The 27,965-nt window shown below is 43.6% G+C and overlaps 1 protein-coding gene across 5 annotated transcripts; it reads left to right on the forward strand.

Moving 5' to 3' along the window:
• Window positions 1-406: 406 nt before the first annotated feature.
• Window positions 407-26,333, forward strand: LOC126048840 (OX-2 membrane glycoprotein-like). Of its 5 annotated transcripts, none has more exons than XR_007508987.1 (7): window positions 1,172-1,328; window positions 1,929-2,010; window positions 2,794-3,120; window positions 3,651-3,917; window positions 5,774-5,890; window positions 23,846-25,814; window positions 25,969-26,333. XR_007508987.1 is itself a non-coding variant. In XM_049824296.1 (6 exons), exons 2-5 carry the CDS (start codon window positions 1,953-1,955, stop codon window positions 5,884-5,886), a joined length of 765 nt encoding a protein of 254 aa, XP_049680253.1. In that variant the 5' UTR covers window positions 407-478; window positions 1,929-1,952; the 3' UTR covers window positions 5,887-5,890; window positions 23,846-26,333. The 5 variants fall into 5 exon arrangements, 3 of the variants coding, with proteins under 3 accessions (XP_049680253.1, XP_049680251.1, XP_049680252.1); XR_007508988.1 differs by having other exon boundaries at window positions 23,846-24,007; window positions 25,717-26,333; XM_049824296.1 differs by lacking the exon at window positions 1,172-1,328 and adding an exon at window positions 407-478 and having other exon boundaries at window positions 23,846-26,333.
• The last annotated feature ends 1,632 nt before the right edge of the window (window positions 26,334-27,965 follow it).

Raw genomic sequence — 27,965 nt, forward strand, 5'->3', positions numbered from 1 at the left:
CGCCTCTACAGGTTTGAGGTGGGGGTTTTTGAGGGGAGGGGGGGCGCGGGGCAGCCTGCCGTCCGAGACGGGGCTGGGCGGAGAGGCCGGTGCTGCCCCCCCTCACCGGCGCCGAGCCCCTGCCCGGAGGCTGATCCCCCCCCGGGGGAGGTTTGGTCGCCGGGCGGGGAGGCGCGAAGCGGTGGCGGGCAGGTGTGGTGGCAGGGCGTGCCCGGGCCTCCGCCCGCCTTCCCTGGGCGGGAAGAGCTCTCCCTGAGGGGCCGGGTTCGGGCCGCAGTTCTCTTACGAAGGGGCGTGAGGCGGGGGAGGCAGCAGGGGCGGGTGGCGCCGGGTGGTTGCCGGGGCCGGCGGCCGGTGGGGCTGAAAAGGTTCTTAGCAGCCGGAGGGGCTTGGCGGAAGGCGGCGGGGGACTGGCGAATCCAGCAGCGCTGGGCCACGCTCGGTGGCCGAGGGGAGCTCCGAGGCGCGGTTTGGGAAGGTATGGCGCGGCGAAGGCTTTGCTCTTTGCTTGCCCTAGTCTCAGGCGTCGCTCTCTACCCGCCGCTAATGTGGTAGAGTGGGGGCTTGTGACCCGGAGGGACTTTTGGTGGGGGGGGGGAACCGGTATAGCTACATCATGGCCTGGTTCCTCGTTGTATGAAATCTTGTAGCTACGCCGGGTGCGAGCAATGGTGTGTTAAGGACTTTAACGGGTATTAAAGCAGTGATTATAACGGGTATATAAAGCAGTTATGGAAACCTGTGCTTTCCTGCAGGCGTGGCACATCTTTCACTGGTTCGTAAACACGTCTATAACTCGAAATTTCTCGTTCACTTGCTATGCTGGCCCTTGGTTTTTGCATGTTTGTAGGAACGTCTATCTGAATTTCTTAAATCTGCTCCCAAGCATCTGGCTACACTGTATTGTCTGGGAAATTCATTGTTCGTTGGACTTGTTGCTGATGGATTCTTGTTTCCTGATTTTTACACATAAGAACTCGGTCTGTATTCATGCTCGGTAACTGCAAAGTTGTATCAGGAGTTTTAGCACAGTGCCTTTAAAATTTAAAGGCAGGTTACTGGTTGTGTGTGTGTGCGTTGTGTGCACAAATTTGCAGGGAATTTGGTTCTTAAATAGATATTTTTTTTCTCCATGTATTGCACTTATTCATTAGCCCTCCTTTTTTAAGCTGTAAAATAACACAGAAAATGCTTTACCGTTGACTCTTTCTTTTGTTTTTTGCATGTTGTGAAAATCTGTAAAAAGTTGGGCTTTGCTTATGTTCATGACAGAAGACACTCCCAAGACACATCAGCTAGTTTTGAAGACAGTGGCAAAAAGCTCAGATGTAGGTGATATGTGTTACGGAGGTATTTTATGCAAAATAATGTTTCCACTTAAATATGACACCAGCTTCTGTTCCAAGCAGCTCTACAATTCAGTTGTATTGTTGCAATATTAACTGGTTAAGGGAACAGGAAGCAGGTGAAGTTCACTCGGGAAAACAGCAACTCGAGCATATTTTTGCCCCTTTCCCACCTCGGAGATATATTTTTATGTAGCAGGTGCAGTATGCCCCAAAAGTTCCCTGATTCATGCAATTTCAGATGGATGGGGAGTCCTGAAATCCTCAGAGAAGCTGTTTTCAATTTATCCCTTGATCTCAGAAGCTAACCCTACCTCTCCCAGTGCCACAGCTAGTCCGGACAACCAGTATGTCATGCTTCTGGTGGATTAATGCCTAACTTCTGTCATGCAGTTTTTTTCCCACCTTGACCAGAGCACTTTCTGTGTTGAGTAATGAGACCTGTCAAAATGCACCGTCTGCCCCCAGAACTATGTTTTTCTCCCATGACAAAGCTACCGTTAATGTTTGCACCCTGGAGATGTGATATCACTGGAAGATGGTCTGTCATTGAGTCACCCATCTCTTCTCATCTTTCTTCAGGTGAAGCGGATTTTCCCTTCCAAAATGACTTTTCGAGCTCTGTTTTTTTGTCTGGCTTGTGCTGGGCTTGGAAAGGGAAATGGTAAGTTGAATTTCCTAGAATCTGCCTGAAAATGGTTGGGGAACTGGTTTCTGATGCCTGAGGCTTCAACAGTCAGAGTAAGAGGCAAAAATAGGTGAAATACAGATTGTTCGTGCCATTTGACATACATTAGATGGCTGAGGCATAGACGTGGAGTTGGCAGATGTGACACAAGACCTCCTGGGGCAGCATTTGGACATGGGAGGGGCATGCAGCATCCTGTATCTACAATGACACTGGACACTGTTGCTCACCTGAGTTCGCAACTTCCCATAGCAGATCCTCCCCTTATGAACAAACCTCTCTTTTTCTTTCCCTCCCTATCAAATGCACTGCAAACTCTGAAGCTATGTGGTCCAGAAATTCTCTTCAGCTCATTTTGCTGCTCAATTCTCTGAGGATGGCTTGGTGTGCACTTCCCTTGTGCATTCAATCTTCCTCTAGCTTTTAGGAGATGAAAATTGAGTCTTTGCTGAGAACGGGAAGCCATGAGCTGATTTAATAAAAGTGAAGTGGGGAGTCTGCAGGGATGGGTACAGAAGTATAGTATGTCTTTTTCTTTTAAACATGTAGAAGAAAGCCAGAGCCTCAGCCAATGTAAATCAACATAACTTCACTGATTTCTAGGAGGATGCAGAAGGACGTTTTGGTGGGGCAAAACCATAGAAACAATATGTAATTGATGAAATTATTCTGTCTGTGGGTAATCCAGGCCTTAGAATCAGTATTAAGCTTCTGAATATGTGTTGTATCTGCCCATTTCACTATTTCATCTCATTGCAGTGGTTTCACAGGCTGAACACAGAAATGTGAAGGTGGGTGACAGCGTGACTCTCAGCTGTGCCCTGACAGAACCCAAGGATGTTCTGCAAGTGACGTGGCAAAAGGACTCTGAAAAATCACACAATAACATAGCTACGTACAGTACCATAAAAGGATTAAAGATTCATGAGCCCTACCAAGACCGAATGAATTTCACGAGCCTGGTGCTCAATGAGACAAGCATCACTTTTTGGGACACTAGAATGGATGATTCAGGGTGTTACACGTGTCTCTTCAATGCTTTCCCTTTCGGCTCCTTCTCGGGACGTACCTGCCTGAGTGTTTCTGGTGAGGTTCTCTGCAGGGATGTGTCACTAGTGGAAAAAGAGGTGTTTTCTCACCCACAGCATTTCCTCGAGCAGACTCAGGAACTGCAGTGGTAAAAAGCAAGGAGTGGGATCTTTGCTTGTAAGCCCCCGAGCAGTCCCAGCTGGAACTTGGGCAAACCACCATTGCCTGTTGCAGTTTCCTCTTGGTACCAGTGCTGTGAGCTGCTGTGCTGAACCCTGCCGTTGATAGGGAATTAGCAGGTAGGAGAACAGCATGGACCAAGAAATGGGTTTACTTTAACAGATTATTTTAAAACCTGGGATTTCAGGTTGAGTGAAACATTTGGGGTGTATAATGTCAGTATAAGGGAAGGAGTATTGAATCATGGGGGGGGACGTGACCCAGTGAACTCCTCTTGCATTCCTATGCCGTGGGGCTCAGTGCAAATCCAGAAAGCTTTGCTCTGATTGATAATGGCTAAACTGCTATTATTGGTTATGACCAGGTACTCGTTGTGGTGATGGATTGTCTCATTTGTGTGTTGGAAGGTCTCAATGCATCTGTCCATTACAACATTTCTGAAGGTCATTTGATAGCCACCTGTAATGCTGTTGGCCTCCCAGAGCCCACCGTCACCTGGAACAACTTGTTCAATTCTACTCCTACACAGGAGACAGTCAGGTACACCAACGGGGTGGTGTCCATCACCAGTAAACTGGAGATCAACAACACTCGGAGCATCAGTGTGCAGGACTTGACCTGCAGAGTGAACAATGTGAATGAAAAAATAGAATTGCCTGTGAAAATTAAAGGAGGTGGGTGAACTATACAAGCTACTTGGTAGCATTCTCTTGGCCTCCGTGTTTTGCAATAGCATGTTTGGATAGGAATGTGCTGGGAAGAGGAGGGAGTGAAATGTTTATGTGCCAAGTAACAAGAAAGGAAATCCTACTTTGTTTTCATTGCTGTCTTTGAGACAATAACATATTGAGGTCCTCTCTAAGAGGGGAAAAAAGCCAAACTAGTCAGCTAGGGAGGTAGTGAGTTTTAGAGGCACCATGTATTTTGCAGCAAGTCGGACTTCAGTTTTCACGCAGGCCTTCATAGTTTCTTTGACAGTCCAAAGATAGGTATAAATATTTGTCACCTGGTATCTATCTAGATGAAGTAAAAATTCTGTGGGTCACTTAATGAACATTGGGGTGGAAGTTTTGAAATTAACAGTAAACTATCTCTGAAAAAACAATTAACCAAACATTTCAGTTAAACTTACTACATGTTTTGGTACAGTTAACCTGTGTGTTATGTTTTAGTTTCTCTGACACTTGCTAAGACAGACGTGCGTTGCAGTAATGGTCAGGGAGGAATAGTACTTTCAAGCAGACACGAAGGTGATCAGTTGAAGATACTCACGTTGGTTTTATGGGGAAATCTTAAATACATCAGCATAACATCTGAATACCCTGTAGTGCTAATTTATTTCTTCCACTATTCTGTTCTGCTGGAAAGACTTTCACCCCAGCTCTATAGTTGAGAAATAGAAACATTGGAAGCTGAAGTACCATTCTCAGTTCACACAGGAGCATTGACTTAGGTGATTTAAAATTCTCATGTCTCCAAATCCAGAGCCTTAAAAGGAGGACCACTTCAAAATTAGGAAGACAAGAAAAGTAGCTTGGGATTGTGGGTTAATTCCCAAATTATGTGCTCAAGAAGTGATTATTGTAGGAATAGTAGTAAAGAGTAAGATCTGACTTTTAGTATCTTCTCTCTAGAAGTTCAAAAGCAAATTAATTCTTAATTCTGAATGACACTAATTGAAAAGCATAATAAATCTTTTTGTCCTGTCTCAAATGCAATATTCTTTTGGGTTGGCCTTTTAAAAAGGAAATGTGTGTCTCAGCAGGAAACTAAGACTTGTTATTTCTTGCTAGGAGAATGAAAAATCAGCTAATAGCTTGTTGTTTTAACAATCATATTTTAGAGAAAGAGAAATTCAAATTAATAGTTCAACCAAGCCTTGTTAAAGGACATGATAGCTTTGGCTTGATTCAAATAAATTTTAATTCGGAAAGCTTTCCAGCTAACATCAGTGAGCATTGAAATGAGCCTTCATATTATCATTTTGATTAATGGCAGTCAAATGAAGTGGCTAGTGTCTAACTAGGGAGGGACGTTATGCTCAGAAGTCGGATAGAGTTACTTGCAGGCATCAAAAAACGGCCTGTTGTCTTTTCTGAAAGTTAATCACTGCCTTTGCAACAGTGATAAGTGTTTAATAGTAAAAGGAATAACTATTATTTTACAAACAAAAACCTCAAATTCTGGATGAACAAAAAAACTCTTCAGAAAGGGTGAAGACTCGTATAAAGTTCTGCTTACATATGTATGCCAACTACCGTATCAGGTATGGGAATGACAGTTTTCTTTGCCATGGGTGAACACGAGCACATCTTTTCTTCACAAAGCATTTTCTGTAGGCACGTAAGTTTGTTTTTTAAAGTACATATGTTCACTCTCTCTTTTGAGCAATTGCTGCTTTCATGTAGCTTAGCAATAACTTTCACAATCTTGATGAGGAACAATTGTTGTTAATCAGACATCCTCTTGGCTCTTTTTCCTATATAAACTAGCTTAGTTTGGTGTATTTTTTGTTGTTTTATTTTCACAGAGGAGGGGTCCTCGTTGCTTTTGCTGATGATTACTGTGCCTCTCTTAATTCTCATCACAGTTATAATTCTGATTATGCTGTGCCGGAGGAAGAGGATATGCAGGAGGGGTTGAAGTGGTGAGTCACTGATGCATGGAAACCAATGGTTTTCATAGAGCCATAATAAGAGAGAAGAGTTGAGACTTTGTTGAGATACCGTTAGGGGGTATGAGACTCTTATTGGATAAGTAAACTTTATAATAACATGTTTACAGTTATTAAAGGTTGCCTCAGTTGCATGTAATTTTAAGAGCTGTTCTCCCACTGCTACAATACAGGACTACAAATTGCGAGGGGAGAATCCAAGTAGGGTACGACATGCTGCTCATGGTTTGCTTTCAGGCAGAACTGTCAGCAGAAGCAATTTGCTGGTCTTTTGCATTTTCCTGGAGGGCCACGAAAGTGTTGAGTGTAAGCATGCTCAGAGAAATTTTGGCAGAAAAGGTATGGTGGAGAGAAACCCATTCATGCAGAGTGACATGCCCTCAAGGGAACGCTTTCTTCTGGTCACAGCACCTTCTTTGTATTTTTAAGACAAACGGTATAATATGATGGAGAAGTGCGTTCAAACTCACCATATGAGTCTGCTTCCTAATGATGGGTGCTTTTATTCTGCTTAACTAGGTCAAAGTGCTGTGTCTGGCTTTAAATTCTACTATATGTTCAGAAACACCAGCACACATCAACTCAGTTCCTGAATATTTAGATTCTTGCTTCATGATGATAGTGTGATATAAGGTAAGGAAGCGTTTCCAGAAGTATAAGACCTATCTATTGTGAACTTAGACCTACAGCATCTACTGTTAAGAGGGGTTCATCTCGTAAATCTCCTACTGCCAGAGACATAAAGTCTTTACTGAGAAGAAGGAGAACTGAACACTTCTTACAGCCCAAATACAACTTCTTAATTGTAAAATGTATGTGAGCTTTCCATTGATCCTATAAACAATTCAGAAGAGAAAATTTCTGTTGAATTTTCAGGCCAACCTGGAAGTTAAAGGGCAAGAACTTGGTTCTTAATTGGTTTTGTTTTTTTCTTTTTTCTTTAAAGGATCAGAAGGAAAAGGTGAAATGCTCAAAAGAAAGATGCGTCTTTATTCTAGAACAGCCATTCCAAACACAAATGAGCTTGTACTAAGCAATCCTGAAGGAGAGACCTTGAGGCAGAGGTGATCTAGCAGAGGCCTGGGATCACTCGCTAGAGCAGATCAGAGGGTGAGCAGGCAAAGAGAGTGCTGAAAAGTGCAGGTGCTGCCTTGCAGAGTTTTGAAGCCCCTTCATTGCATCCCAGATGAGGAGAACCACACTGGGATGCTGTGACTGCACTAGTGCCTGAAGCAGGAGCAGGGTCAGTCTGTGAAACATTGCTTGACAAGACTAGGTTGTTCATGTTTAGACTAGGCTGAGGATGTTACCGTATCTCTTGGCATGGTTCTTGCCCTTGGATATTAGCAGTTACTGAGGAAATGCCTGCATATGTTTCCAGAGGTAGCTTCCAACAGGACCATCCCCAGCAGGCAGTACAGTTAGCTTCACACCGGGTTTCCTGTGCCCTATACCACCCGCTAGGTATCAAGCTTGGAACCCTCAAGCCATTTCATGCATCCTTGTGCCGTGTCGTGAGTCATGCAGGACATGATTTCTTGCTGCAGAGGCACTCCTGTGATGTACAACAACAGAACTTACACATTAGTTTGGACACTTTGAACAGAGCCCCCTTCCCCTGCTTTGTACGTAAAGCATAAGACACAGAAAAGCATGATATATTTAAACTGAAAGCACTGTGCCCCTTCTTCCTTAGCTAATGGCTCAGAGCTTGAAGCCCCTCTATGTCAGCAAGAGAAGTGGCGTCTCGTGCCCCACTGCCTGGGACGACATCTGGATTCCCAGCCCCACGCATGTGCTGGTGTGTCACAGGGTCGAGACTTCAAGTAAATACCTGTTCAGCAGGGCAGAAGGGCTAAATTAGATGAGCAGTGTTTAGCAGTGGGTGTAAGTTGGTTGTATTAGAGTATATTAACAAAAGCAGGATTTGAGGGACTTTATGTTTCTTCCCATTTGTTGTGGGTTTTGATTAACTGTGATGCCAGGATGTGACTTCTGCAGAGGACTTGGAAGTCGCTCAGTCTCTGTTCTTTTAATGTAGTCTGGTTTTTATCAGTCTTAGTCTGTATCTTTTCAGTTGCTTTTCGGTCTTCAGTTTTGAAAATGTAATGTGCTGACCTGGATCCTTTTCACATAAAGGCAGCATTATTTTATCCAGAGTAATTTTGACCAGCTCATCCTATTCCTTCATACAGTGAACAGCTTAGGAAAATGTGTTTTTCCATCTTCCTAATGCACATCTGTTTTTCTGAAGGCCTCATTAGTTAGTTTGTTGTAAAATTCCAGTACTGGTGCAGTTTGATCGCTCTGTCACCATCTGATTTCCACCACCCACCCCGGATGCTCTGCCTGTTGCTGAAAGTTACTAACAATTTTCCACTGTCACTTTCCTGGCCAAATCCTTAGAATGCCAAAAACGCTTGTGGAGCTACAGTTATTTTTAACACTATGTTTAGAGTGCATTACCAGTCCACAAATACCATGTTGTAAAGAGGAAATCCCCTATACTTCCTTAGCTCCCATCTGAGCAGCACACTGTGGACCCTAGTCTGATTTTGTGGTGACTTGTTTTTTCCCCAATCATCTGTGAAATCTCTTTACACTCTTTAAGGCATTGGTTGCAGTTGATTCACCCAAAAGAGAATAACATCTTGCCGAAAGCCCTTTTCTGGTTTTATCTTCTATTATCCTCCAATTGTGTTGGAACGAGGAGCAGCACCTACGTACATATTTCTGGATGTGCTTTTTATAACAGCTCATTAGAGAGCTAATGGTGCTGGCTGGAGGATACTAATGTCTGTCTGAGGTCATTATCTTGGGCTTCAATACTTCTTTTCATTCTGCACTAGATAACAAGCAAAGCCTTTCCAGTCTTGTCAAGATGCCTGGTTTTTAAAGTAAAACAACAGCTTTTTATCTGGGTGGCTGGGGACCCTTCTCTGTCAAAGTTTCTTCTCTTCTGCTGTCGAGAGGATGGTTGGTTTTTGCTTTGCTTTTATTTTTGTTGTTTCCCTCCTCTCTGTGGTAGCTGCTTGGGAATCAGGTGAAGAGCTGGGGCTCAAAGTTGATGTCCCATCCCTCAGGCATTTGCCTTGTGTACCAGTTACAGAGCATATGTACGTTTTGGTTCTCCATGAAAACATCCAAAGTGAAAGGTCTTCACAATGTTTGGCAAAAAGTCACTTGTTTGGAAACAAACCGAGCAGCCTTTGTAGCAAGAGCTGATGCAAAAGCTTTGGAAAACTCACAACTTCATCCTCTGCCAAGCAGAGGCAAACCTAGCCGTGCCTATCACTCTATTTAAGTGCAATGAGCAGGCTGCAATGATTCGCCAGACATAACTTCATCTATGCTGGAGGTTTCTCAGTGCTACTCTTGTGGTAAAAAGTTACATTTCCTGCCTCGGTCAGCTAGCAGAGCTTAACTGTAGACTACACCAATGTAAAACAGTCCAGTTAACAAGCCTGGATTGAAGCAAATTAAAGGCTATTATTTTGAATAAATTCCTGTGACTTACCTATTGCATACATGTATCAACCTGAATGCTTTCGACAGCATCAGTTGTTTGTTTCAAGCCTTGCAGGATACTCACATTTCAGCTTGGCCAGTTAGAAAGCTTTATAGTCAGTTCTTAGGACTTAGCAGTCTGCAGCGTGATAAAATTACACGCAAACAGTTTTCTGGAGGCTTGTGGTGGTCTGTGAGGAAGGGCTATTTCACAAATGGATATAAAGGCCAGCATGATATTTTTTTTTCCTTTTTAAAGCATTGGTATGTTGATCTCTCTTGGGTAGCTTATGCATGTTTTCCTATGTGGAAAGTTTAGAAATGGTCAAATAGTATATTTGTGTTTAAAAAGCTGTAACAACTGGACAAAAAAATTCTTGGAGCTTGTTATTGAACAGATACCTAAGAAAGCTTGAGTGTATTAGGTAAACCTGGAAGAGGAAAACTTGAAAGAGTCATAGAACAGACTAGGACAGATCAAAAAATCCATTCCACAGAAAGCGCCAACATAGCAATGGGTGTTTCCTGTTTGGAAATTGAAACATTCAGGTTTTCCTGCAAGTGGAAATTTTACAGAACTTAGATTAAGCAGCATTAAAGTCTTCGTTTCAAGATGTTTGTGTCTGAATACAGCCAACTAACTGTATTTCAAAGAGATGCTGAACCTCAGTGTACCTCAAATGTTACACAAGTGCTATAAAATACATTGAAAATACCTCTTTGTTACCAGCTAGAGATCATTTAATACCCTGAATAGGAATTTAAGACACCCTGATTATTTTTTTGAAGTTTGGAAGTTGCTACAAATAATATAGATTCAGGTCTGTTAAGCTGTTATAGCAGCTTGGCTGATAGGCTATAATACGTGGGTATCATAAACCTAAATTTTTGTGGCCAAAGATGTCCTGAAACGTTGGGAAATATGTAAGTCCTGTACAGGAGATTCCAGGTATTTGGGAAACTTTACAAGAACAAGTACTTGCACGCACTTTCCATTGCTTTGTTAAGTTCGGAATTATTTCTGGAAGAGCATTATAACAGTATTCTCTAGTGTTTATTCAGTTTGGGGAAGGCTGTGTTTCTAAAATTTGGCTTAAAAACTGTGACCATTCTTCTTTTATCTGTATGACTTGGCTTGTTTTTTCAGTGTATTTGCTTTGACATGCAGCTGTTTTTCTTAATAGTGAGAGACTAGGTAGTTGAGAACAACATAATAGATGCTTGGTTTTAGGAGACTTTTTAGAATAATTTTTCCTGAAGTGACAGCTAAATACCAGCCTTTCAGATGATAAACTGAGGACATAACTCCCTCTTTCATAAGGCAGATGGATATAATGCACCCTGCTCACAGAGGAATGGGTCTCTGGTTGTCGTGTCCCAGCTGGGGAAGCTCGTTTTAGAATTGTCCTGGTTTCCTCTCAAGTGTGGCTTTGTTGTGAGCAGGAGATTATATTTGTCCTATTTTGGATTCCCCAAAATAGCAAAAATATGCAGTGGTGTAAGTGAAAGTTGTTTTGGTTACAACAGCCTCATTCCTTTACCCTTTTTAACACTACACTGAAAAAACCCCCAACCCAAACCCAAAAAACCACAGCATAAAAACATTGTAGCCAAACAGACCTAAACAGAGCTAATGAGTGGAGAAAGAAAAAAAAAAAAAAGAAAACCCACCAAAACAACCCCTTACAAAAATGTCAGCAGAGGAGTAATTCTGCTGTTAGGCTGCCCATCAAGTTTCCCGCAGACATAAATATTTTGTAACCCAAATGAAAATGTTTTCTGGGTTTAATCACACACTGCTTCCAGACAACTCCGGTTGCCTAGTAAGTCACTTAATTTTCTCTTCACAGAAACGTGCCTGGCAGTATCCTCCAGTCTACATCATATAGAGAGCAAGCATGGGCACTCTTTCCAAGCTTTCCACCATTTAGTGCTACCTGTTTTCATTGCGAAGGACAGGGACGGCTGGTGCTTTGTTCATTTTCCCAGCATGTTTTTTCCCCCAGCATATTTTGCTGGGGCAAGCATGCTCCTCATCCTGCTTTCCATTTTGGAGAAGAGCTGGGAGAAGGAGTAGCAGAGGAGGAAGGAGGGGAAGGCATGTAGATGAATTCAGGTCTCCTGGGGCATGGTCAGGGGTTTTGACTAGAAGGATGAAATAAATCCTGTTTGCTACCAACAGGGTGATGGTAGCAGTGTAGAAAACATCTCAGAGCTTGGCCTCCCCATCTAAAGGAGAGGTGTCGAAGTGTAGCCTACTAAAAATGAAGCCCTTTCTTTGCAAACAGGGAGGCCTTTACTGTGTGTCATTAACACGATTTCTATCCTGTTCATATTTCATTATGAAGTAATTTTCCAGTCCTTCATTCTCTTTTTCATTCCAACAACAGGGCTTTGTAGATAACCAGAAAATAAAATGGCTGGCAGCTGAAAGGGAGGAAAAATAGCACTTCTGTGATATACGAATAGTTGCTGCGTTGTTTCAATTGCTCGTTTACTTCCTTGGTTAGAATCATTTGTGTGCTCAATTCCAGAATGTATTTCCTTTGCAAAATACTTTGGCTGTATGTAGGGTTATTAGATAAGGAGATGGAAACTTTTTTCTTTCTCTTCTACGTGAAAAGTAAGGATGCTGTATATTTTATTATTCTTTTCAAAGCCACATAAAGGTTGTGTCATAAATTGGGTCTCAAATATTAGAATGACATTCTGAAATATCAAAGTATGTATATAGTCAACAAATAACCTTATTTATGTGTTACTAACCAGGAAAGTTGGTTTGCTTTTCACAGTTTATAAATCCATTGAGGGTTTTGTATAGTCCTTATCTCACTGTTATATTCTGAATTCTGCAGTGTGTGTGGTTTCCAGAATTAAAAAAAGTATTTGGTTTAGTAGTAGGTATGTAGTAAGTTGTTTGGTTGTTTGTTGTTTTTTGTTTTTTTTAAATCACGTAATCTTGTCTTCAGATCAATTTTTTTAAAAATCTGAAATATTGCTTGAACAAGTGTTGATAGCCTTAGTTTAATGAAAACAATGTGTAATAACTTTTATAATTCATTTGGTATTGTATTAGTAGGAAGTGGTGAATGCCTTTTTTTCTTTTCTTTTTTTCTTTTTCTTCAGTAAATCATTCTTATTATAGGCAAATAGATTAATATTAATTTGGAAAATTTGTCATGCCATATTCTGTGTCTCTTGTTTGGAAATGCCTTCTTTTTTTTTTTTTCTACTGTTTCAATCTGCAGTAAGGCTTTGCACTCAGCTGCCAATTTCTACATTGAAAAAAGGACGTTAGAATTATCTGGTTACTTTCAAGGTACCTTACTAAATTTTCAGGAGATGCAAGCGAGTGAATCTCAAGCCATACTTACTGTGGGGCAGAGGGCGAGGTGATGGGGTGTGCTGTGTTAGCAGTAGTTCAGATGGCTGCGGTCAGGTTAAGGGCTAGCTGACGGTGCTGTGCAGCACGAGCAGTGCCACGACATGCTTGCTGCTCCAGCGTTTACCTGAAGGCAGGAACGGCTTTTAAGCTGATCTGTCCAAATTTCCACCATATGGGTTATGGTAAGACACGCAAACTTCATCCTGATGTGTGTGTAGATCTTCTCCAGGTTTCTGAGGAGGGCTGGCTGCTATTTAAAGCATCAGGAAAGTGAAGGGCAGAATAACCAGCAAGCTGGCTGAAGGCATGCCACTGCCCGTCCCCGGGGAGTGCTCCAAATGCCAGTAAGGCAAGAGCTAGGAGTCTTTTTTAGCCGCATCTCTTCGGCCCATTGTCTCTAGGAGCTGTAAGTCAGAGCTGTGAAGTGATTTAGGATAATTTTAGGGTGGGAAGACAATCTTTGGGAAGGAGGAGACTAAAAAATCTAGCAGTTGTCTTTTATAGAATACTGTAAGCTGGACTGATTTTTAAATCTTGGTGACTGAAATCACCAGGCAAGAAGCTTTGATTTAGATCTTCCAATGTAATTCTGTTTTCACCTTCTCAGTTTTCATTAGTTTACTTAAAAATACATGTTTGTTGTTGTGGTTGTACTGTAATAACTGCAGGTTTTACTTCAGTGGTCATAAACCAAAATTGACATGTAAATTGGTATCTTGTGTAATAGAAACTACCTGGGTTTTAAAACACCTTTTTCAATAGTGTACTTTCTATCACACTTGTAATGTCTTTCGGCAGCTACTGCTGAGCAGGATCACTTGGCTTCCTCCCATGGTAAAACGGTTTGTAAGCCAGCTCCTGCCCTTCTGCTGGTAATGAATGGGTTTGAGTGGGGTGTCGCCAAGCTGGGTAGTTTTTCCTCACCCAAGGAGAAACCGCTGTTGCGGTGCATAGCATGGCATTTTCATAACTGTTGTTTTCAGGCTTTCTCATAAATATGCTCTCAAAGGAATTTCTGTTGCTTAAGGACAAAAGGGGAGAAGAAAAAATCCTTTTTTTTTTTTTTTTTTTTTCCCCACCAGTTTAAGGCTATTCCTTTTTGGAGCATAACGAAGTAATGAGGGAGCTGAACGTTCCTCAGAGTATCCCTTTTGAGAAGTGGGGGGGGGGGGATGTTGTCAGTGTGGGGCAAGCTGGATGGCGTGAGCGCTGACCGCTGGGAGGGGTGCCGCCTGTGGCTCTGCCGGTATCTCCCACGGTGCTCCAGGCAAGTGGTACTGGGATCGGGTATTCTGGGTTTAGGCACAGACCTTTCTATGTAATGACACTTTGTGTGGCAGGTGTGCTTCTGTGCTGCTAAAGATAAGGTAGCTTCTTAAATTTAAGGTAAGATATCTATAGTGAAGAAAGGAAGCAAGGGGGAACACAGGCTGAAGCCTGGTTTTGTTGTGTTTTAGGCAGATGTGCTGCTTGTTGTACAGCAGGGAAGGTCCTATGGTTGTTCACCAAAGGGCAGTTTTATGACTGTTCATCCTCACTTTCCTCACTGTGCATTTCTCCCCCGCCACCCCAGTGGCAACCATATCGCTCAGCAAGACCCAAGGCAGCAACACAATGGCCACCATTCATCCTTTAGCCTGTTTTTTTCTTTGTTTTCTAGGATCCTAGAGGATTTCTGTTCACCTACCAAATCATTACAGCCCAGCAGCCTGAAGTCAACATTACAAGCAGTGACTTGACTGGCTGGAAAGAAACAGCAATAAAAGGGAAATATATCACATACACTACTCTATCTAGACGCCGAGTTGATTGCTGAAAAGACTAGCACGATGTTTGTTATCCGGTCTAGACGCTTAATCATAAAAAGTAGGTCCAGAGGGACCACTTAGTCCACTCCTCTGCTGCCAGCCAAAATCTATATTGCTTGTGCCACTCTTGGTACTGCCAGTGTGCAAAATGCATTTGCCTTCTTCCAGCTGAGTTTTGAAAACGTCCATAGATGGAGGCTCTGCAAGCTCTCTGGGGATCCTCTTCCAGTGCCTAATTGCTCTCGCAGTAAAGAGGGATTTAATTTTTACCAACATCTGTCTGCAATTTCACTTGCAGCAACTCTGCATTCATCGCCCTCTTCCTGTCATCTGGTTTTCCTTCTTTTATCCAGCTGATCCAACTCCTTTTTCTCAGCAAATGTGTGAATGTGTCAACGACTGTATTGCTTGACTCTTTCTGGAGAGACCTACTGGACTCAAAACCACAGGACTCAAACCACACCAAATCTGCCAAAATTATTGGGGAAGAGCAATAGGGCTCCAAGCAGGTGACAGATTAGAGGCAGTGGCAGCCACAGTTGGGAAAGAAGAATTATAAGTAATTTATTTTAGTAGGCTTTTCTTACTAACCCTGGGGTGATGGCCTTTTTTTTTTTTTTTTTTTTTTAAATATATAAGCAAGGAGGAAATGGAAGCAAAGTCCTGTGTTTTTTCTGAAACAACTCTGTTAATACCCCAGCCTGCTCCTTACTTAGCTGTCAAAATGCGTGGACTAGGTTTGTCAATAGCTCTTCTCATGGTCATCTTATGCGCTGTTCGGAATAGTCTCCCCTTTCTTCATCCTTTTTTGTTGTGTCTTTTTAAACACAGACAGATACCTCTGCTGGCCAAAAGCCATACTCGGACCTTGTGTGGGATGTTACACCCTGACCTAACTATTGTGTGTCACTACTGCAGATGTAATGGTATCAGTGGGGAGTCTTGCAGAGGCTGAATTTACTGCTTTGCTGTGATTTTGGTAGCAGATAATGACACTGCTGCTCTCATGAGCTGGGACCTAACTCTGCTCCTGCCCCAGGTAGGGTTGGAGCTCTCCTCCCCCCTGCCACCCCCAGTTGCTCCTTGCTGCCTGCCCAAGCCTGTTCATCTGGCTGTTTCCAGGCTTAATGCTCCAGTTGCCTGTCCCCACTTCTTGCTGTGCGGGAGCAGGCTGCTTTTGAGAGCAGAGAACTGCTGGGCATTAGCTTGCAGCTCATATTTGTGAGGGGTCAGAGCCTCGGTGTGCCCTCTGCCTCCCGGTGCCTCGGCAGGGCTCTGTGCCTGCTTCATGGGGCAAAGGTTGCTAAAAACAAGCCTACCTCTGGGCACACCAACTTTGTGGCCTGTTTAACCAACAAAATAGACAGGCAGGAGGACTGTGGGGGTCTTTGGTGATTTTTGTTCTGCTGACAAATGCTAATGTTTAAGGTGTTTCTCAGTCTTCCTTCTGACCAAATATTTGTCACTATATTGGCATCACTACCAGTATCCTCTTGTCTTTTGGGTTTGATTAGCATTTGTTTGTGCATCTGAAATATTCCATCTTACTAAGTGCGTAGCATTTTGGATTGTGCTTTTTATGTCATATGTTTACCAAGAGTACAAACTGTCAATTTAAAAAGAAAAAAGGAACAGAGAAGATTTAGTAGATGCAAGACTTATGATTAAGTGTTCAGAACCAGTATTTTGTTGGTTCTAGAGCAGTGGCCTCTCTAGAGTCTGGCAAAAAGGGGGGTGTGTGTGTGTGTGTATTAGTGAGGATGTGAGGGACGACATTTGCTGTTGTTATTGTGGGTACAATATGAATTATTTATTTATATATTTTCACTTTTTCTAATTTAATAAAAAAAATACATCTGATCCGGCCCAAACACCAAATGGTCCCTATTTTATTTTTCTTTTTCTGCTTGTTTGGGATACCAGAAACGCTTCATTGCAAGTTGGGCTTTTTTGTAGTTTTGATTTACACTTTGCTTCCTTTCTGTACAGAAAGTGGGACTTCAGGGGGTTTTTAAGGTGTTTTGGTTTTGCGTTTCTTTTTGGTTTTGGGTGGGGGTTTTTTTTTTCCCAAAAAAATTTTGAGCAAAACAACTTTCAAGATAAATTTACAGAAGTATTTTTGACCACAGCAGCTGTGCTTTACTTCAGATTTGAAAATAACTTCAGTCAATCAAAAAATTGTATTTTATATTTTTTAGAGGTATTGTGTGTGCGTGTGTGTGATGTTCATTGGTTAATTATTCTTTATCTGAAGTTACATGCTCTACTGATGTATTAACTGTCCTGTTTTTTGTATTTGCCTTTGCTGAAAAGAAGCTAAATAAAGCAACTTTGAACATAAGGCCACATGATTCCTTTCATTTGTAGCATGCTACTTGTGAGCTTTTATAAATTGATGAGAGAAGCATCACACATGAGCTCTAAGGGCATAAGTAATTCCTTTGGGAAAGGCAGTAGTGACCTGCTGTATTCTTTATGACATATGACCTTTTGAGGTGAATTGTGAAACCACGGTAATTTTTGTCATGGCATCAGCTTGCACTTTTAAGATGTGATAGTGAGGAACTTGGATTAGTTAAAAGGACATGGCAACCCTGCCATCTTCCTAAAGGATCTGAGTGTTTTAGGATTATGTCCTAGGTCTTGCAGTACCAGTGAAAGGCAGCAGTTTATTGCTGTTTGAGCTCTATCTGTTGGTAGAATAGAATAGAACAGGCAGTGATTTCCAGAGGTTTTGAGATTGCAACATAAACTCCCACTCTTGATTTTTTTCAGGAAAACAAATGGTTGCTACTGATGGTTTCTGAAGACCTTTCTTCTAGATGCTGGCCAGAAGTGCAAGTCTCATTGCCAACATAACCTCACCCTGAGTGATGGGAGTTAGTAGTTTCTTCTCCTGGGAATTTGATGCTCTGAGATCAGCCAGGTCATCTCTCCATGCACAAAGGGAAGGTAGTGAGCCAGCAGCATTGCTGCCTTGAGCACGGTGCAGGGCAAGCTGTGGTTTTCTCAGGCAGAAGAGGAATTTTTACTGTGCAGAAGAGCAAAAGGGCTGCCTACTGTGGCCCAGGAGCTCCCAGCAGAGCTGGGTCAAGTGGGGCTTGGCCCACCAGTTGCGAGGTGAGTTGTGCTGGCAGAGCAGGGCTGGGGCAGTTCAGGCTGGGGCTGAGGTACCATAGCAGGGTTGAATGACCTGAGAGAAAGTAGATTGGCCACCTTTAACTTTACAAAAGGTAAACAAGTGCACAATGGCAGGTTTCCTCAGGGAAACCTCAAGGTTGCTGTAAAACCTGTAAAAGGTTGCTTTTTTGGCTGACAGCCTGCTCCTCAGAACCAAGCCAAGATGTTTGCTTTTGTTTTCGAGTCACAGTGAATTGTTTGGTTCCTAGAGCTGTGTCCTCTCTTTGCTTTTGTCCCTGGCATGCTCAAGGATGCCATTATTCTTAGTCTTCAATTGTGCTGACATACAGGACAGGAAGGTGAAGTGTCTGCTAGAGATAACAACTTCCATGCATGGTGATGGAAGGAGAGGGTCTTCAAAACCCCAGCAGGCAGGGCTCCCTTTCTAGGAAAGGGGGAGTTTGCAAAAAAAAAAAAAAAAAATAATATCACTTCTGATGGCAGTATGAGGAGGACTTCTTTTTGCCTCGGGTATTTTCTCATTGCCTCACCACACTGTCCACCCAGCTGGAGGTTGGGGCAGCTGCTCCAACTGCGTCTGAAGAAGTGGCGAATGCGTGCTTGGGTTTTCTCTTGCACCTTTTCCTCATCCTTCACCAATCCATGAATTTTGCCTCTGCATGACATATTTCCAGTTTCCAAGTCTGAGAAGTAGACTTTCTGGATGCTTCTGGGTGACTTTTTCCATTGTGTCATCCTATGTGCCTGCCTGCTTCACTCCTGTGTTTGCCTGGCTGCTGCCCTGCTAACTAAAATGCTGTTTGCTTTGAAAGCGTGGCACCAGCTGTTCTCAAAGTCTGCTGCATAACAAGATGTCAAGGAAGGAAGTGCAGGATAATTTTAGAAGCTAAGGTTGTGTGGTGGGGGGGGGGTGTCTGGATTTGTTTTGCCTTTTTTTTTTTTTTTTTCCTTTAAGATGGGCTGAAGTTAGCAGCACAATCAGCACTGGACAAGAATTTGCATGTTGATGACCAGTATTTATCACCTAGAAAGGTTTAAAAAGCCTTAAAGTTGAAGGCATTTAAATGTGTTTTTCTGAGACCATGTGCAGTGAGCAACATTCACTTCCCGTATATAGGTATCGCCTGCTGCCTTCTCTCCAGGACCACATGCCATTTTTTCATTCTGGATAGGGTGTTTTTATTTCTGTGGCCTTAATCCTATGACATCTAGCTGGAAACCTCCACAGCCTTCTGCAGGTCTGTTTCTGCACAGTTAGCTGCTTAATGCTGTGCTGATCACTTTGTGTGCCAGAAGAAACTTGCTTCGCAGTGTTTCCAGCGCGTCTGAAAGCTCTTCAGTGCTAGTGCTGGCGTGGCGAGTGTGCCTTCTGATATTCAGCAGCTTTCATGTGTCATCTTCAAAAAAATCTGCCTGGATGGAGTCTGAGGCAGGCTGTCTGCCCTGTCTTAGTAGGAAAATGTGTGGGTAGTGAGTTTCTTAGTCAGCCCCCTCAACTGCTGAAGCCCTCATGCTGAAGCAAGAGAGGCAATCTGCAGCTTCCACATGCCAAAGAGATCGGTATCTCCCCTGGGGACCGAAGGTCCTTTTGCCATGGGATATGTAGGGATGGCTTGAAGGAGATGGGAACGACAGGAGCTCAGTGCTTTGAGTCACTCTACAAGAGGGAAGTGTGGCTGCCCGGATGGACAGAACTGGGCAGTAAAGAACAGGATTGCCGCCCTGGCCTTGCTAACCTGGGTTTCCTTAAGGAAACGGAGGAGATGGATTTACTTACTAATTGCAGCCTAGTAAATCACTTCTGGAAGACAATGTAGCTGAGTGTAGTAGGGTGACAGGAGGAAGCGGGGTGTTTTCCACTGCTTACTTGAAACAGGGTTTAAGCAGATCACTCCTTGGCTGATGAAGTATGTATCACACAGATTGCCTGTTTTGGCAATAGTTAAAGTATTTTTTTAAGCAAACATATTGTGAGAGAATGATGGATTTATGTTTGATTTCACCCACTCTTAAAGTGTTTCTGATTTCAACTGCTTTCTTCCTGATGATGTCCTTCCCCGTTTGGGCTTCCCTGACCTTTTGTTCTTCTTGGTCCTGGACAAGTCCCTTCCTGGTCACTTCTTTGTCCTTTGCAAAGGATTTTGCCTAAAGAGTGCTATTTTCTTGTTTATCTGGACACACCCTCCCTCTGACTGCTGCCTTTCCCTCTCTGATACCCAAGAGTTCACAGCGGTCACTCCATCACGTGAAGGTGTTATCTCCCTGGGTCACAGTAACCACACAGGGAAAGTAGCTCTGGTGAAAGGTTGTCCTTGTTTCCAAACCAGAAGGCAGCCCCTCTGGGAGAGGCAAATAACCTGGACACCAGTAGACAGACCTGGGAAAAATGGATGCGACTGTCTGTCTGCAGGAGCTCCACAGAGCCCCGATCCTGGGCACACACTGCCTGAACCTCACGTGGAGCCCAATGACATGTCTTCTGCTCCGTTGCTAGGCTGCATGCTTGTCCCATCGGGATGCATGGAAAAAAGAATGTGCAACCATGGGCCTGACTGAGTAATGTGATTGGTGTTTCACCGTGGAGCAAAAGGGAAGTGTACCCTCACCACTGTTGCACTAGTATTAAGTTTGATTTATATTAAGTAGCTGGGGATTTCAGCTAACTGACCTTTATGTAGGGGTGATAAATATTGGCATTGTTCTGCCTCCTTTATCACAGTACAATCTAGGATAAGAAATCAAAAGTTAACTATGAAATCCACTTGGTAAGGCTTGTTCTCTTGCTGGACCAACCAGCCTGGAAGCAAGCACTCGGTGGTGATCAGAGCAGCTCTAGGAAAATGCACAAGGCTTTGATGGAAACACTGGAGAATGTTTGCTTGGACAGCATGGAAGGCATAGTGATGGGAATGAGAGATGGGATGTCTCGGGGTGAGAGAAACCTGCCTTGTTTCCCTGCCAGCCTTGAGCATCCCAGCAGGAACCTGCATGAGACTAGTTGCACTGGAAGAGGTAAGAGAGAGCTTGTGTGTCCGACTCTGCCTCCGAATCACGTGCCTGGAGTCAAGTAGCTGCTTATGTGTCCTCAGCTGTGCTTTCCTCTTGTCCTGACTGCCAAGGGTGCAAGCCTGCACGTGTTGGGCAGCAGCCCAAAGGACTGCCTGGTGGCCACCATGCTGCTGCAGCACGTGCTCTGCCTTTCCACCTCCAGGCAAGCCCAGTGCCCTCCCCTGGTGTTCCTAATTCTTCCTTAAACCGCTATGTTTCTCTACAGATAGGGAGATGTGAGAAGCGATATATGAAACATTTTCTGGTCTATGTGGAAGAACAGGATAGGAAGTCAGAGTTAAACGAAGGTAAATTCATCCTGCTTGATCTGGAGTGATGGTAGGAACTCAGACGAACTCTTCAGGAATACTTTCGCACTGAGCTGCATAGAGTTTACAGGGAGCTGAGAGCAATATTTTAATTTTAGGATTTTTAGGGAATTTGTTGCAGTATTACCACTGATGGGGCAAGAGTGCTGTTGACCAGGGTTGTTCTGTAGTGAACAGCTCTTCTGTTCCCCTGCCCCCATCACTCCCACCTCAGTGAAGCCCTTCCTAATTTGCAGCTGAGAATCCTACCTTCTAAACTGATTTGGGCACCCAAGGGGCTAAATCTTATTGCAACTTGCAGTAGTTACTAGGACCTGAGATCCTTTTCCCATCTGCTTCACTGGAAAGAGAAATTGTTAACTCTGCCCGCGTTGACCAGCCATGTTTTGGTTTGGCTGCCTGGCAGAACTGCAGTGTTTGAGAAGGGGCAGACTGGCCACTTAAGAAACTGGAAAATTGGAATTGGAGAAATTGGTATTCTTGAGTAGGCTGGCTGCCTCCTAAGCAAAAGTTTTGTTTTCACTGGAAGAGCAGAAATCCCAGTGTCAGAGAAGATTAACAACACAAGTTCATGGGGTGCATGTAGGAGATGGTTGGCAGTCTACCAAGAATGAGAAATGCGGAGGGGGAGCCCCTCTGGTGTTGTCCCGTCCCCTCCAAATCGGTGAGGGAGTGGAGGCGGTGTGAAGCCCTGTGACTGACCTACAGCAGCAGGCTGCAGGAGTTACTCAGCATGGCCTTGCTTAACACCCGAGGTTGAGGGTTTTGCAGCAGTCTCCCAGTTGCGTTTCCTACAAAATGTTTTTTGGGACTGTGAAGAATTTATTTTTCGAGTGCTCAGCTGGCCTCAGCTGTTCAGGTTCACTCAAGATCTGGACTCTTGAGTCTTCAGACACATTTCTGTTAGTGCTGTGCAGGCCAGATTTGGGTGAGAAACTTTAATCTGATGTTGGATTTGTAAAAGATAAAACTCTCTGCTATGGGATAAACATGGTGCAGTGAATATAAAGAGCTCATTATGTCTTTATCTTTTGGCATGTAAGCAGCACTCCCATCTATGGAAAAATCTCTCCATTCCCACAGGAGTAGGAACTGTATCTCTGCTAGCCAACCCAGATATTTTCCCTCTCCCTTCTGATACAGCTCTGCATGTTAATCTCACCAATGTAAACAATCTAGGGGTAAAATTAGCCCTAGAAAGCAGTATGGGCACCCTAGCATCTAGCAAAATTTTTATACTAAAAGCAGGGAAGAAGGAGCCATTGCAAAAGATCAGACGTGGAAACCTCAAATGGTGTAAGCAGCTAACTGGACTAACTAGAACAGATTTCTGGTTTCCTGGAAGCACTCCTCAGGACATTTTCCCCTTGTGTTTGAAGTGAGGTTTCTGCTATGAGGTCTTCCTTCCTCGAGCTTTTCTATATTAGCTGAAAGGTCTGTATTTTAATATAAGAGGGCAGATATTCCCAGAAACTGCACAATTGTTTCTTCTCATCTTTATGACTTTTTTATAAGTCTGAAATTTGAGGGGATAAGTGGTAAACAATAGGCATGAACTCATTTGCTATCAGCCTAATTTGTATTATGTGGATAATAGGACAAACTATTCAACACGAGCTGTAAATCCTCTGCTCAGTGGTTTTACACCACTCTTAGGATAGTGCAAGCAGACTTAATTTAATATCCTTGTTTCGTTTGCTTGCACTGTGTACAGAACAGCTGTTTTGATGACATGTGTGCAATCCATTCCAATACAGAGTGGGTTTGGGCAGGTACAGCTTTCACATAGTTGCATGTTTCATATGTGTACCTGATTGTATGCATTTGTTAGACGTCTCTGCTGAAATATTTGAGAGAGAGTTTTGAGCTATGTTTAGATTTTACAGCCTTTTATACCCTTTAGAGAAAATAATTAGCGTGGGGCTGTTTCTCAAAGAGGAAGTGCCCCTGAATGGGCGTTTATGAGAAATGGGGCTGTTGATACAGCTCTATCCCAAAACACTGTCTGTCTTAGTTCAGATACTGTATGATTTAGATGCTTACAAATCATCCTTCTCTGCTAGCATGCACATATATGGTGTATTATATTTTTAAAATAAAGCGTTTTTATTCATCTTGTCACAGTATAAATAGTGTTAAGTCAAAAAAGAAAATATTACTTCACTGTCTTTACTGCCAGAAGTTTTGCTTCCAAAAATAGGGTAAATATAAACAGTTGCTTTTTTTGCCTTTCCCACTGAAATGGTGGAAGCTACCTTCAGTGGAATAAATTAATATTTTCTAAGAGAAGTATTTCAAGGTTTAATAAGTCTTTAACTTAAAATGTTCCATAATGTTTTATTTTACCTTTATAAGTTACTATGAAAATGTTTTATGTTAAGGAATAGATAGCTTGTGAACAACACTAATTAATGTAAAATTCTACACCACCTGACTCTGATTTCCTGCTCTGGTTGAAGGTAAGAGACTACAGCAGAGGGGAAAAAAAAGAGAGCAGTGATTAGGATGCACAACAAACCAAATAAGCTGTGCTGAGACTTCAGGTAGAAGTTGGTTTTTTTTATGAATCTCCTTTCTCAGTGGCCTTTCCAAACCAGTAGCAATTTGTAAATGGAGTTGCCTCAGTTTCTGTTACCTTGTGTGAAGAGGAATTCTCTTAAAAGGAGTTGCTGAGAACGACCTCCACGCTACTCTGTGTCTTTGTCTTCAGAGCACTGAAAGGCAGACGATGGTGGAGCCAATCCCCTCGAGCAGAGGAAAGATCCTGAACCTGCTCTGTATGACATGGGATGCCATCAACACTGGGCTATAGGGTAGAAGAGGAACTACAGCAAGAAGCAGACACAATTGCAGGAATTATGGAGGATTATAGGTGAGAGTTTAACTTTGTGAAGAGGAACTTAAGGAGGCCACTTCTTTGTGTGATGGACTGGGTTTTGAGGGGAGTGCAAGTCAGAAGCCAGCTGCACTTTGAGGTGCAATAGGGGAGCCCCCTCTTTCTGGAGAGCCTGTGCTTGCAGAAACCTGACATGGGGCTTCTTCAGATTTTTGCTGCCTGTATGAACTCACCTGTTTCCAGGAGAACTGCTCTAATACCTAATGCTGGTGGTTTTGTTGATTGGCTTTTGTGCTAAAAAAACCCCAAGACCCATGCAAATTCTTACGTTTACATGATGATCTCTGTTGATATAACTTTGGTTCTAGGTATTACTTTATTTCTAGGTAATGGGGTCAAATAGAAATATGTGGAAATACACGTGTTAGTTTTCATTCTTGCAGAAAACCTTGAAAACCTGCTCCAGGTTCCTCATTAGGGCATATGTAGTCATATTTTATTCTCTGTTTTAAGATGAACATGCATACGTATGTACAACTAGTACTTAACTCTCTGTGCAATTTTCTGACTTCTGTGATGTGATCCCAAGATGATTCCAGCTTTGAGGTTACTCTGAGTAGCCCTTCTCCCTAGACAAGATCTTCCACTGAAAAACAGAATGACTGACTTTTAAATTCGAAAATGTATGTTTGGTTAGTATCTAAACAAGGAGCCTTCACCTTCTAGAAAGAGAAAATTGAGGTGACAGACAGAAGTAAAGGGCCTGTGTACATCTCGTTCCCATCTTGTGGTGTCCTTGCTGGCAGATCCTTGCTTCCAGGTTTCATTTCAGACAACTCTTTGTTTTTCTGCCTTGCATCAGATTTTGCACAGTGCCTTCTAATCGTTCCTCGTCTGCTCTCAGCTCCTCATGGTGCTTTCTTTAGGGGATGCAGGTCCTGGGCTCTTCACTGGGACTCTCCTTCTATGTAACAACTTCAAGGCTGGAGCTTTCTTTTCTAGAACAGATGTAGTTACTTCCAAGAAAAAAGAGTACTTCTTTACAAGTATTAACTTGAACCAGTCACTCTCTTTCTAAAGACATACGCTGCCCAAATTGAAAAAAAGGAAGGCCCAGACCCCCAAAAGGCACATCAGGAACTTCACTTCTCTAAGAAGGCAAGTATTTAGACCCAGTGGAAGACACATCTGCATGGCCTGGGACCATCTTAAAGGACACCCAATAAGCAGCTACTGGAGTACAGCTACCCCTGTGCTGCACAGCAGCTCTCTGTGTATGCAGTGACTCCAGCTTGTGTAGGATATTGTGACTTCCAGGAGGGAAATGTCTGATTTTGCTACATACTGGAGACTTTAATCTTTCCTTGCAGGCAGTAGGGAAAGCTTCAGTCCACTGATTCTTCTGGGAGGAAAAGATTTGAATGTAGAAGATGCAATACTAAAAGTACTGTCGGTCTCCCTATGGAAGAGGGAAATGTGACATAACCCAGGTGTGTAAACTCGGTGGGTTTAGGCTGGAAAAAAATCTCTGCGTATTAATACGGAGATCTAGCTCTTCTTTCTCAACTTACATGTGCTATATATGATAGAAGCAGTGTAGTGCAGAAAAGAAAAAGTACTAAGAATGACACTTCTCTGCCCTAACTTGGAAGAAAAATTGTTTTGTCCCATGGGGGCAGGAATGAAAACTTTTCACTGGATCCTAATTCTGAGTGTATATTTTCTTTCTGCTCCATAATCTCCAGAGAATGAGCTGCCTTGGCTTTCCCACATCCTGAGAAAGTTCAGACTACTTTCTTCACAGCGTGTCTTTTTCCCTTCCTAAGCAGTTGGGCAGGAAGAGGTGAGACCCACCAGTTTGTCTTGCTGCCTGTGAGCAATGTTCTTGATACGATGACCCAGTCCAGGGTGGGAGGGGGAGGGGAAGGGCTGAACTCTTTTGGTCTTGTAGCAAAACTTTCAAAATGGTTAACTCCCATCCTTTGTTTTTTCTAAAGGTTTCTGGTGGCTACCACTGATTTCCTACAAACAGAGCGCTGCGGAAGGGAGGACAAGATATGTGCGTGTCGGGGCGGGTTGGTTGCTGTGTCATTTTCTTATTTTGTAGCATTTACTGCTTGAATCCAGGGAATGTGTCTGAAAATCACCAGGGAGGAACAGAATGTGCAGGTGTGAGTTTTAGCTTGCAAGAAGTGATTAGGAGGGGAAGGGGAGCGAGAGCCACAGCAAGTTGGTTGGCATAGGTAGCATAGGAACGTGTACAGTGACCTTAATGGTGCAGGTTCACAGAGAGGTTTTCGCTATCTTCCCCATCTTGTATCTCCTCTGTTCTTGTGTACTGTTCTCACGACCCACGTGCTTTTTTTTTCCCCACCTCATATTTTGTTTGCCCTTTCAGCTGTTCATTTGCTATCGCCGTTCTAACGTGTCATCCTGTATTGGGTTTGGGTGGCAAGGTTTTGGCAGCTGGGGGGCTACAGGGGTGGCTTCTGTGAGAAGCTGCTGGAAGCTTTCCCCATGTCCCATGGAGCCAATGCCAGATGGCTCCAAGACAGACCTGCCACTGGCCAAGGCCGAGCCCATCAGCGACAGTGGTAGCGCCTCTGAGATAACATATTTCAGAAGGGAAAAAAACTGCTGTGCAACAGCAATTGCAGCCAGAGAGAGGGGTGAGACCATGTGAGAGAACCAACCCTGCAGACCCCCAGGTCAGTGCAGAAGGAGGGGGAGGAGATGCTCCAGGTGCCGGAGCAGACATTCCCCTGCAGCCTGTGGGGAAGACCCTGGTGAGGCAGGCTGTCCCCCTGTGGCCCAGGGAGCTCCACGGTGGAGCAGATCTCCACCTGCAGCCCGGGGAGAGAGGACCCCACGCTGGAGCAGGTGGGTTCCCGAAGGAGGCTGTGACCCCGTGGGAACCCCGCGCTGGAGCAGGCTCCTGGCAGGACCTGCGGATCTGTGGAGAGAGGAGCCCAGGCTGGAGCAGGTTTTCTGGCAGGACTTGTGACCCCGCGGGGGACCCACGCTGGAGCAGTGCACTCCTGAAGGACTGCACGTCATGGAAGGGACCCATGCTGGAGCAGTTCGTGAAGAACTGCAGCCTGTGGGAAGGACCCACGTTGGAGAAGTTTGTGGAGGACTGTCACCCATGGGAGGGACCTCACGCTGGAGCAGGGGAAGAGTGTGATGAGTCCTGCCCCTGAGGAGGAGGAAGTGGCAGAGACAACGTGTGATGAACTGGCTGTAACCCCCATTCCCCGTCCCCCTGTGCTGCTGAGTGGGGGTAGGTAGAGAATCCAGGAGTGAAGTTGTGCCTGGGAAGAAGGGAGGGGTGGAGGGAAGGTTTTTTTAAGATTTGGTTTTATTCGTCATTACCCTACTCTGCTTTGATTGGCAATAAATTGAGTTAATTTTCCCCAAGTCGAGTCTGTTTTGCCCATGACGGTAATTGGTGAGTGATCTCTCCTGTCCTTATCTCGACCTGCGAGCCCTTTGTTGTATTTTCTCTCCCTTGTCCAGCTGAGGGGGGGGAGTGACAGAGCCGCTGTGTGGTGCTTGGTTGCTGGCTGGCGTTAAACCACAACAAAGGTTATACAAAGTGCAGTGGAAACAACTGAATGATGTATATTTTGGCTCCCAGTTGATTGCATACGTTGTGGCACTCCTGGTGGGATGTCTGTAGATCTTTATGGGCAGATTTCATGCTGGTGAGACATGGAAAGGTTTGCTTTGGGCTGAAGAAGGGTATAGAGACACGGGTCAAAGGAAGGCCTTATGCCATTTATTTTCAGCCGTGGACAAACATGCTGTGAGGGTGTGGTTAGTCCAGTATGTGCCATCAATTTTGTTAAGTTATCGGCTCATCCTTTAGATGAGGATTTATTAAAAAAAAAAGTAGGTCGAAAAATATTTTCACAATTAAAAGGCCTAAAAGTGTGACAGAGTCCCATTTTTGCAGAACTTGTTACTATAAACATGATTCAAAGATAATTATAAA

The sequence above is a fragment of the Accipiter gentilis genome, chromosome 21 (assembly GCF_929443795.1).
Source record: "Accipiter gentilis chromosome 21, bAccGen1.1, whole genome shotgun sequence".
In the NCBI taxonomy this organism is placed as follows: Eukaryota; Metazoa; Chordata; class Aves; order Accipitriformes; family Accipitridae; genus Astur; species Astur gentilis.